The 12,279-nt window shown below is 40.6% G+C and overlaps 1 protein-coding gene across 1 annotated transcript in view; it reads left to right on the forward strand.

The window, feature by feature from the left end:
- The window catches only part of SLC6A7 (solute carrier family 6 member 7), a 215,126-nt gene that overhangs the window by 72,803 nt on the left and 130,044 nt on the right, over positions 1–12,279 (forward strand). Inside the window, exons 3-8 of the mRNA XM_073649788.1 lie at positions 1,333–1,464; positions 1,669–1,903; positions 2,088–2,226; positions 3,255–3,389; positions 4,740–4,843; positions 6,703–6,827. Of these exons, the coding sequence (XP_073505889.1) occupies positions 1,333–1,464; positions 1,669–1,903; positions 2,088–2,226; positions 3,255–3,389; positions 4,740–4,843; positions 6,703–6,827 (870 nt within the window). The remainder of the gene's footprint in view (positions 1–1,332; positions 1,465–1,668; positions 1,904–2,087; positions 2,227–3,254; positions 3,390–4,739; positions 4,844–6,702; positions 6,828–12,279) is intronic.

The following is a 12,279-nucleotide window of genomic DNA, read 5'->3' on the forward strand; positions in this document are numbered from 1 at the left end:
TCAAGCTGTATCCTACTCCCTTATTTCGATTTAAAAACTCACAGGGGATTTATTTTACTACATGTCTTATAAATAACCATTTTTTTCTATGACGTAATGTTCAGGTTTCTGGAAGGAGGTGATGTAAGTTTTAGCTTGATTTTCATTTTGTTAATTCAATGTGTTGTGATTCTCTTTTGGCGAAATCATAAAAAAATAGGCAAATCGATTTTCCCATTTTACTCTAGACAAAGTGGCAAACCAGGCCATATTCTGCCAGATCCGTGCACATCACTCTATTTACTATTCATATGCCGTATAGCATCATCCCCCCTCTCACAGTTGATATTACTCAGAGATGAGTAGTTCACCAGATTTTGCGCTCAACAGTCCTGCAAAGTGAAAGTAGAAGCTGTGTCTCTGTAATACTCAGGGAAACCATCAGATTTGCTAATGACAAGTATTTAAGAAAAATCTCATCCTTTCATCTACTGTCACTTTTTATGTTTTTCTCATACCTGATATGACCACTTTAAGTTTGATTTATTCACCAGGAGTCTAGCTGGACCAGTTTATATTCTGTGCTGTATTTAGATGCATTTTATTTGTGGTAGCAGTAGGGTGTTTATTGGTGAGGTCGGGGTTTAGTGACCCTCTTGTATCACTCAAGAGACAGAAGTGGTTAGCTGATACTGCAGTGTAAGCAGATTGCAGTAAAGGTTCAATAGAAAGTCTATGAAAATGTATACACTTAAAGGGGTTGTTCCATTGGTGGCTTATCCTTGGGATAAATCATCAATATCTAATTGGAGGGGGAGTGACACCTACATCCTCGCCGATCAGCTGTTCCCAGGGGTGGTGGTGGCTTTTAGTGCTCAGTTGCGGAGCTGCATAGCATGACTCCATCAACAGTATTGTGGCATCGACTGAGTATTGCACATCCGCCCCCTATTCAAATCAATATGGGGCGGATGTCTAGTATCCGGCCTCGGCCACTATACAGTTGACAGAGTTGTGCAGTGCAACTCTACAACTGGCACTTCCAACCTCCACTAGCACTGGGAACAATTGATTGGCGGGGATGCCAGGTGTCGCACCCCCACCGATATTGATGAGCTGTCTTAAGGATAGGCCATCGATGTAAAAGTCCCCGACAACCCCTTTAAGCCTAAGATATAAGCTAATTAAGCTAATGTGCCTCGGCCTCTGGGTTGGGGCAATTGGCAGGTGTCTCAGGACCACTATGCAAACACTCTGCAAAGGCTAAAAAATATCAAAAATATTTAAAAATTTAGTCTCCCTTTATGTAGTTATCATCAAAGGCGCACTGTAATAAAAATTCTTATCTTTCAGGGGCATTTCTTATTCCATACTTCATCATGTTGGCCATTTGTGGAATCCCACTCTTCTTCATGGAATTGTCCTTAGGCCAATTTTCCAGCCTTGGACCACTGGCAGTGTGGAAAATAAGTCCACTTTTTAAAGGTGAGTGTAAGCATCCTTACTCATGTTCTGTATTAGGAGGCCTTTACTAAACCTTAAGAGCTTGGGGATCTATAATTTTCCCAACTTTCTATTGTTGCGCCAGATCAAGAACCATTATGGCTTAGCCATTAAGAATTCAGGCAGTGTAATGGGACTTTTGTGCTACAAATGTGACTCTCCTATGTCTTTGTCTCTACTCCAAAGGTGTTGGCATGGGCATGCTGCTAATTGTTGCCCTGGTAGCCATCTACTACAACATGATAATAGCCTACGTCTTATTCTACCTCTTCGCCTCCCTGACCAGTAGTTTGCCCTGGGAACATTGTGGCAACTGGTGGAATACTGATCTCTGTCTGGACCACCATCTCATCCGGACCAGCAATTCTGCAATGCCAATCAACATTTCCAGCACAGTCAGCCCAAGTGAAGAGTACTGGAGGTGAGTGTGGAGGGACCTAAAATGGTCTTCATTGGTTATTGATTTTTTTTAGACCAAAGAACTTGAAAAATATAAATATGATAATGTTCGGTGTAGCAGATTTGTCAAAGTAGCCAAACATTATCAATAATGTCTACCTATCCATTTTATATTGTGATTTCTATGGTCAATGCATCCACTGAAGTCGCTACGTTCTCCACATACAAGGGAGTTCTGGAATTGGGGATCCAGGACGAATTCGGTGGAACCTGTGTCTGTGTCTTCTCTTGGCCTGGGTCATTGTGTATCTTTGCATTCTAAAGGGAGTGAAATCATCAGGCAAGGTATGGATTATAAACTAATATATTTCTAGTTCATGTCATAACAATGAAAAGACTAGAGGATACTATTAACCCAAGAAGGTTTCTAGATGTCCCTCACCAGCACAAGAAACTGAAGAAGTTCATTGCCAAAGGGGGCTTTTCAGTTTGAGAAGATTCCTCTCCTCCGCCTGTGGTTTGCTTTAAAAAAACAAACTGTTCTTTACTTATCCTTCCCAGGTCTAGCATTGAGTGCCCACCACTGATCCTGGTGTCTGCTACTGAGTGCAGCGCTGACGTGACATCAATAGAGCTACAGTCAATGATGGAACTTAGTGGCTCTACCTGAGTAGATGGCTCGAACAACTAAAGTCACTGATTGGCTGCAGCATTGTCAACATGACATCAACGCTGCAGATAATAATAGACATCGAGAGCAACAGTGGAGACTTAGCGCTGGACTCGGAGAGTAAATAAGGCTCATATTGGTTTTTTTAGCTAGGGAACCTTTTTTAAAAGCAGAAAACTCTTTTGGGTTATGTGCACATAGTTTTTTGAAGAGTTTTTGAAGAAGAAACTGGATGGAAACTCTCCAAATCCTCCTCCAAAACTCAAAACTCCTCAAAAATCTTGAGTTTCCTCTCAGTAGCTATGTGCACACAGACTCTTTTTGCAGCATTTTTGAAGCCAAAAACTGAGCAGAAACTCAACGTTTTTGAGGAGTTTTGAGATTAAGAGGAAGGTATGAAAATTTTCCACTCAGTTTCTGCTCCAAAAGCTCCTTAATATATTCTGTGTGCACATAGCCAGTTTCTGCTTTAAAAGAACAGCAAACACTCCGTGTCCACAGAGGCTTAGGATGTGTTCACGTGGAGTCTTTTTGCAGAGTTTTTGGAGCAGAAACTGAGAAAAACTTCCAAGTTTTCTAAATATTTTATACTTTAAGAAACTTGTCCAAAACCAGTTAGAATATAAATGTCCATAGAGATCACTATAGAAGTATCTCACATCGATGCTGGATTATGTACATTACTGTTTCTCTCTATATTTAGGTGGTCTATTTCACAGCAACATTCCCATACTTAATCCTGATCATGCTCTTAATCCGTGGAGTGACATTGGATGGAGCGTGGATTGGGGTCAAATTCTATCTCACACCACAGTTTGACCACTTGTTGTCTTCAAAGGTAAATACCTGATGGTTAAAATGAAAGTGTCCTGCTAGAGATTGGAAGAAAAGTATCCTGCAACCTTGTGATCGCAAATTGTAAAATTAGGATTTCAATTATCGTCCAAATTCATGACTTGCAAATTCAGTCCATTTTAAAGATCTTGGCTGGAATTTTTAAAGACTAGCGTTTGATATGCCAATCTTGAACTTATAGCCATTGAATTAAGTAAGTAAAAAGTTGCAAATTTTGCACAAAATGCCACTTGCGAGTCTTTTTTAAGCCAATTTTCTGGCATAAAGGGTGTTGTTTAAAAAAAAAGATAAAAAATCCATTCTCTCTTAAATTTTCTAAATTCCCTTCTTGCTTACACTTGGTACTACACTTCAGTGGATGTGGAAATATTGTCAGCTGTTATACAACTTATAAGTGCTTTAAAAGTGATCTATCACCAGATTTCACAATACGAACTGCCTACATTATATAATAACTATAGAACCGGTGAGGCTGTTGGTCTTACTGGGAAAATCCATGTCAAAATGGCTATACAATCCTAGTATTAAATTGAGCATTTTAGTATTCCATACTGATTGACACCTGCAGCTTATACTTAGCAGTGTGAGATTTCAGCAGGGAGGAGGGTCACTGAGAAGTTGTCAATCAGTAGGTAGAAACTAAATTAAACTTTCAGAATTATACAGACATCCTTCCTGACATGAATTTTCAAAGGAAATACACATTTATATCAGGTCAAAGAGATGTTCTGTATGTAATAATATATGCAATTTACAATATGAAATCCGCTTTAATCTTAGCCTCTGCATTTTACCACCATGTTATTTTTAGGATGAACATTTTGTGCTCTTCAATTTCTTATTAAAGTTTTTAGGGGGATCTGAGCTAGTTTTTTTTTTGTAAAACAAAGCTCCACATCCCCTACATAGAGATACTTAAAATTATAAAATGTTGGCTTCCTTCAGACTTCACTAGAAGAATCTGTATGTTTTTGAGTTGTAGGTTTAGTTGGTACCATTTTGGGCTACATACAACTTTGAACAAACACACGACCTCGCGCCAATCTAAAGACGAGCTTTGGATGGCTCATCAAGGCTCCCGTCCAGCCATAGAATAGTAAGCTGACCACTGGACCAGGGTCTTGATAATTTCGACTGATCTCTATTGATCACTGTCATGATAACACATTGGAAAATGAATATCTGGCATCTTATGATGGGGCAGTAACAGATGAACATGGTGACAATAGTGCTCATCTCCCCTCCTGTATCTATGATATGTCCGAAATTCCTTTTTAATATTTTTCTCTCTCTGTACTCTTAGTTTGATGATATACTGTGCATTTAATAATAGGTGTGGATAGAAGCGGCCCTGCAGATCTTTTATTCCCTCGGGGTCGGGTTCGGAGGGCTTCTGACATTTGCATCCTACAATACGTTTCAGCAAAACATTTACAGGTAAATATGGGCATTTTCTTCTTGCCGCTCTGGTGTCAAATCTGTTTAAAAATTTCTATAACAAAAAGAAATCAGCATCAGATATAAAATAACCACAAATACTGGAAAATTAATGTCTGTCCAATGAGGTCCAACAACATCTACTGATCAATGTATTATGCCGACCACTTAAGTCATATTTCCCTAATGAGCAAGTGTGGACCTCCTTGCATTAATCATTTCGCCTATAGATCACTGGAAATATATTTAAATTGTTGTTTAATGTAGACAATGTTCCATTTTTTTAACAAAAGACTGATATCTCCAAACCATGAACGAATTGATATGGGAATTGAATTGGAAACATGTCTAATTTTTCATTGCATTAATTTTCTTAAAGAGGGCCTTTCACCAATTTTTTTTTTCATTTCGCCACTGTTGCGGAGATGTTAGCAATCAAAGTATTTGGCACATGATGAGAACTTTTTTTAAGTTCAAGTGGGAGTTATCAGACAATTTTGACTAGGGGCGTGTACTTTTTCTCCCTGTATGATGCCGACCAATCTTAAGCAGGCAGCAACTCACTGCAAAAAGAAGAACACACCCCAGAATAGCTTAGGTTTCTCAGTGTGTGAGATGTAATGCTACAGCTCTGATCTCCTGTTCTAAACTCTTCCATGAGTCAATGTGGGCGGAGTAACAGTGCAGCTGAGATTTCGTGCGTCACATTACAAGCCATTCTATCAGTTCTCTTGATGAGTGTCTGAGTGATCACACTTATGTCTGCTGTGCTCAATTATCTTGAGATCAGAGCTATCATTAAATCTCACACAGGAGTAAGCTGCCTTTCCAGGACTGCTCCTCTGTGAGATGTAATGACACACTACTCTGATCTCACTGCAGAGTGATTACAAATTGAGAACAGGCATTAGTGTGATACTAGTAGAAAAAGCACATTGACTTTTGAAATAAAAAGGAAACAGTTCCAGAGTGAAATAGTAATTTTTGTAGTTTTTATTTTTATTTGTTTCATGCTTGCACTGAGCTCTTTTTAAAAAACAAACTACATAAATAAAAAAATGATTTGTGCTATTTAATTTGTTTTTGAAAAATAGTTTGGTGCGAGTATGAAACGTGTAAAAATATAAACTACAAAACTATTCCACTCTGGAACTGTTTCCTTTTTACAACAGTACTGCAGCAGCTGTAATATTCATGGACAATTATTGGAGTTGTGACAATCACAACCTTTTTAGGTAAGCAACTTCATAACTTCCTTCTCATCTGTATCTTTCAATATCATCCTATGTGTGTTTGTCTCCCCCATTTTTTTTTCTTTTGTGTGATACTGATACTTTGAGATTTCATCTCTGGACAGTTGGTGTGGAGTAGGGGCAGTACAGCAGAGTGGACATTGCTATGAGAGGAGGAGATCTGATAGAAGGGTTTGTAATGTGAAACAGTTATACTCAGCTGTGCTGCCCCTACACCCACAAGGACATTATCTAAATGGTGTCAATCATCTGTGCTTCCTAAAAATGCAGGAGGTTAGACCAGGAGATCAGAGCTATATCCTTACATCTCACACACTGAGAAACCTGCCTTAAGCTATTGTGGGGTGCGTTCTTATTTCCTTTGAGTGTTTGCTGCCTGCTTATGATTGAACGGCATCATACAGGGAAAAAATAGACGCCCCTAAAGAAAACTCATAACACCCACTTGGACTTAAAAAAAAGACTAACTCATTGGAAGCCAACATTCGCTGCAACAAAGAGGCGAAATAAAAAATTTTTTTTCCAGTTCAGCATGAAAAATGTGTTAAAAGGTCCTCTTTAAAGAAGAATACCCCTGTATGTGACAGATTTTACTTTATATTTTAGGGACACTTTTATTGTCACACTTGGGAATGCATTCACCAGCATTCTGGCAGGATTTGCGATCTTCTCAGTCTTGGGTTATATGTCCAAGGAATTAGGTGTTCCAGTAGATCAAGTGGCTAAAGCAGGTAAGAATTGGATCTTCTATTTTTCATTCTTCATCTCTTGTTCGTCTTCCTGGATTTTATGTGGATAGGGATACAACATTCACAAAAATCACAGAATTGGGAGGTGAGAAAGATTCGGAGGTTGACCCCTTACTTTTCTTCTTAAAATGGGATTACACAGGCATTTTTTAAATTAACAATATAATCTGAAGATCGGTGCTCATTTAAAGAGCTATTCTCAAAATAGTAAGTTATCCCTTATCTATGAGATCCAGGATTATTTACTAATTGCTGGGCGTCCAATGGCTGAGACCCACAGTGTTTAGATCCCAGAGTTTGGGCTCTGCAGAATCCTGTCTTGAAGGAAGCAGAGGTGCACATGCTCAACCCCCTCTCCATTCATTGTCTATAGTACTGTCAGAAATGGACACAGAGTGTGAACCCAACAGTGGGGAGAATTCAGAGTCCATGAAGTGCGAAGCACTTGCAGGTCTCCTGACCCAAATTTGTCAGCCACATAGGCAGTCGATACATCATGGTCCGTACTCAGACCATGTTTCCTGGACATCGAATTTGACCTAATTGTTTTCAAATTCTCTTGATGCGCAATTATTAGTGATGAGCGAGCACTAAAATGCTCGGGTACTCGTTTCTCGGTTCGAGCACATTGGAATGCTTGAGTGCTCGGTCTGAGCAACGAGCCCAATCTAAGTCTATGGGAAATTCAAGCATTTTTTTGGCGGCTCCACCCCGGTGGTCTGCAGAGGGCCTAAAAATTGCCCAAATCGATGGGAATAGTGCTCAAGTGACATTGGAACAGCATGGGGAAGACCCCTGGAAGCATTTCTGACTCCCAGATCACTGCTGTCAACAACGTTGTCAGAGTATTACGCCACTTTTACGGACTCACAATAAAACATACAAAAACGAAACCAAAATGGATTTTCCTGGGAGAAATGTTAAGGAACATCCTTTCCAGGGTAATGACTTGTATATAAGGCAAAATAAATAACCAAAAACAAAAATGCTCATCCACACCTTGGGCTATGTTCACACATAGCGTTTTTGATGAGTTTTTGCACTTTTGCATTGCTTTCAACCATGACAAATGCATTCATTTTAACATTTTACAACCTTATCTGGCCATGTGGTGTGTGACACATCATCAGACACATCCTGTTTAATTTATGAAGGAGGGATTGTGAAAGTCACAAACACTATTTTTGCAGCCTTACTATTCTTAAAAGGCCATCAGCCGGCTATGCTTTGTTGTTCCCATTATTAAAGAGTGGGTCTCCTATACTGTTTTTGCTTATGCATCGCAAACCCCTTTGAAGAGACATAGAGGAGGGTCTCAGTAAAAAAAAATGTTCCCATTATAAAGGAGTGGGTCTCCTATAGTGGTAATGCTGTGACTGCAAGGGCTGACAAAATTTGGGAAAAAACCCACTAACAATTTAAAGATACATAGAGCCCGGCCACAGTAACGACATGTTCCCATTGGAAAGGAGAGGGTCTTCTATACAGTTATAGGGTATGCAGTGAGTCCAACAGCTGCCAAAATTTAGGAAAAACCCCACTAAAAATTTAAACACACATAGAGCTTGGCCACAGTAACAACATGTTACCATTAGAAAGGAGTGTGTCTCCCATACTGTTTGCCTATGCAGTGACTGCAATGGCTGCCAAAAATTTGGAGAACTCCAAAGCCCCTTGCAAGAGACGTAGAGGTCAGACTTCCTCCTGAAAACAATGTTCCCATTATTAGGAAGTGGGTCTCCCATACTGTTTATCTATGCAGTGAATGCAATGGCTGCCAAAAATTTGGAGGAATTCCAATGCCCCTTGCAAGAGACTTAAAGGTCGGAGGGCCTCCTGCAAACAATGTTCCCATTTTTAGGAAGTGGGTATTCCATGCTGTTTGCCTATGCAGTGAATGCAATGGTTGGCAAAAATTTGGAGGAACTCCAATGTCCCTTGCAAGAGACATACATAGAAATGGTAATATCGTAGCTATGGTGGTGATATGGAGGAGGATGTGGAGGATGAGGATGAGGAGAAGGATGAGGACAAGAGCAAATAGACAAAATGAGGAAGCATATACCCATGTCTGGGTGTGACGACAGAGGTGCATGGGAAGTAGAGTTAGACCTCCCCAAAAAAAAGACACTGTATTTGAGTTTATGCTATGCTGCTATCAATTGGTGGTGTTTAGAAGTCTGGCCCAATCCAGCCCTTGTTCATTTTTATAAGAGTTAGCCTGTCAGCATTTTCAGTTGACAGGTGGATGCACCTCTCGGATATAATTCCACCTGCGGCACTAAAAACCCGCTCTTACAAAACACTAGCGGTAGGGCTGGCAAGGATCTCCAAGACGTAGAGAGCCAGTTCATGCCACGTGTCTAGCTTGGATACCTAATAATTATAAGGCACAGAGGAACCATGGAGGACGTTGGTACGGTCGGCAAGGTACTCACTCACCATCTTCCGAAACTTTTCCCTCCTTGTGAGAGTACCCCACACCTTAGGGCCTGTGCGATGGGAGGGGCTGAGAAAACTGTCCCAGAACTTTGACAGTGTTCCCCTGCCTCCGCTGGATTGCATTTGTGTCTCTCTCGCCTGTACTCCTTGGTTGTCTACTGCCGCCAGCATTTTCAGATGGGAATTTTTTAAATAATTCCGCAACAAGGGCCATATTGTACTGCACCATTTTATTAGGCCTGTCCTGCAAGGGAATAAGAAACAGAAAGTTCTCATAGCAGCGTGGGTCTAGAAGTCTCACCAACCAGTGATGACTGTCACCCAAAATTTGGACAACGCGAGGGTCACAGTAAAGGCAGCGTAACATAAACTCAGCCATGTGTGCCAGACTGCAAAGAGGCAAGACTTCCGAGTCCTCACCAAGAGGATGACTGACCATGCTCTCCTCCTCATCCTCCTCCTCCTCCTCCCTGTCCTTAGGCCATCCAAGCTGAACAGACGGTATGACAGTTGTGCAGGTAGTACCGTCTATAGCGCAGGAAACTAGCTCCTGTTCTTCCTCCTCCTCCTCGTTCTCATTGTCACTCAATACACGTTGGGAAGAGATGAGGTTGGGCTGTGTGTAACCACCCTGTATGACTCCTTGCTCCATCTCATTGTACTCCGCCTGCAATGCATCCTCTTTAATTGTGAGCAGTGTACCGAGTGAGTACCACGCAGTGGCGAGCACGTTCGCTCATCACTAGCAATTATGAAAAGCGTTGTGGTAATCTGAACATTGTCTCAACCCTGTGCAATAACGGTCATGTACCCCAAATATTCAAATTTTTATCCAGACTGATCACGGTTTCAAAGGGGAATCAGGTGTGAAAAGCAATCTTTTTTTGGACAATTTCATTATAATAGAAAATTTCCCTTATGATAAAATTATCACAATGATCAACTCTAATCTGTGGGGACAACCGAGTAGCAAGTGTTCAGATTTCCTGCAGTGCCACCACAGGCGAAATAAAGCATTACACAGTCACTTCTGAATACAATGGCTTGTTCATAGGCGTTCTCGGTCCTCCAGAGCTAAAGACTATGTGCCTGATTCATCAATGCTTTTCCTTCCAGTTTTTGGGTGTGAATACCTCTCAGTTATTGACTTTTTGATTCATCAAACGATCTGCGACTATTTTCAAGTTGTCTTTTGTGGTTTAGTTAGGTTTCTGATTTTTACATCAATGTGGCTTTTCCAGATGTTCTAGACAGATTCATGAAATGCGACTTTTCTTTAAAAGTCTTAAAATTTGGTGCAACCCTACTTTGTTCTTCCCCTGGAGTGATTTTATATTCGCAATTTTTGAGCTATTTTGCAAAACATGCGACTTTTCCCACTAAAAATTAGCAAAATCACTTAAAGACAGAAAAAAAATTGTGCTTTGTGCATTTTTCTTGAACTGCGTGCGGCAATTTGATGAATTTGGTGCAAAAGAACAACAGTGAAAACCACGAGTCAAAAGAAAAACGACTTAAAAAAGTGCAAATTCTAAATCAGACCCTATCTTTCTAGCAAATAGGTGAAGGTCCTGAACTAAAGCGGACCACCTTATTCACTCAGATTCCTTTAAAGCTATATGCACACGCAGCCTCTGAGTTTTCCCAGGCGAAGACACTTCAGGAAAACGCTGGCGGTCATTTTCCTGTGCCGGTGGTTCTGCCGTCGTTCCTTCAGTGGCTCCGCTGCCGCAATCTTTCACTTTATAATGTTAAGTATAGAGAGCGGTTTGATTCCAAGCAGAAGCAGTTAAAAAAAATGAACTGGAATTGATGGCAAACAATAGGTGTGAACATAGACGAGGGTGCAGAAGCTGCGGGGAGCACATCCCAGGACTCTCCCGCAGAGCTGAACACGTTACTTAGCTCATTTTTAGAGCTGCCATCTCAGAGATGCTGAGAATCAAGCTGAGACGTGGCCACATCGTGCACTTTAATAATGCAACAGGACGTTAGTCGCGGTAAAGGGTTTATGTTTTTTCTTTCCTGTAACATTCAGATACAAATCACATCATTTTCCTCCTCAAAATTGACAGCTCCTGCTCTATAGTCATCATCTCTGCCGTGAGATATTTAAAAAATATTTCACATTTTCTACTGAACGTGAGCGGACTCTTATGTACTGTATCCACTATGGTACTGGAAAATGACTTCCATTCATTCTTTTAAAGGGAATGTATCATCAGAAAATGACTTAAGGGATTTCTTCCACTAGCAAAGTCAATTTTAATCAACATTTCAATCAATAGGTCTTGCAATAATAATAATTTTCACAATTGGATGTGTTTAAATAGAATGTTCCTGTGCTGAGATAATCTTATAAATGTGCCCCTGCTGTGTGCTGTGTAATGGCTGTGTCTGACTGTACAGGAACATGGTCTGATCATACCACAGCTCCTGGGCAGGGGAGGAAGCAAAAGAGTATACAGACATTACAGGATGGGATCTCAGCTGATTCTTTCTTTGAGGTAAAACATTGTTTAAAAACAGGCAGTGAAATGTTTTGCCTCACAAAAAGAATCATCTGCAATCCCACGCTGTCCTGTCTGTATCCTCTCTTATAAATATATATATATATATATATATATATATATATATATATATCTTGCAATTTTCAAACAGTCACTAGGACTAACACGTCCTGCTCTGCAGGGGCGGGCTGGGCCGGGGGGTAGACGGGCAAATGCCTCCCAGGCCGGTCCCTCAGCAGATGATTCGGGCCTCCTGGTGTCTGATGCCGGCACTCTACATTTAAACTTGTACAAGTGACGGAGCCGCATCCCTGTTCTATACAGAAGACTTTTCAGCAGTCTCATTATCATTTCAAACTGGATTACTATGAAAAGTAACACATCTTTATACAGCAGATAACACACCATTCAAAAAAAGTGATGGTCACAGCTCACCTACTCTACCACCCTTCGGAATCACATTCACCTGGATTTGAGCACAC

This window comes from Phyllobates terribilis, unplaced genomic scaffold, assembly GCF_046119375.1.
Source record: "Phyllobates terribilis strain yellow unplaced genomic scaffold, ASM4611937v1 Scaffold_10__3_contigs__length_209671492, whole genome shotgun sequence".
In the NCBI taxonomy this organism is placed as follows: Eukaryota; Metazoa; Chordata; class Amphibia; order Anura; family Dendrobatidae; genus Phyllobates; species Phyllobates terribilis.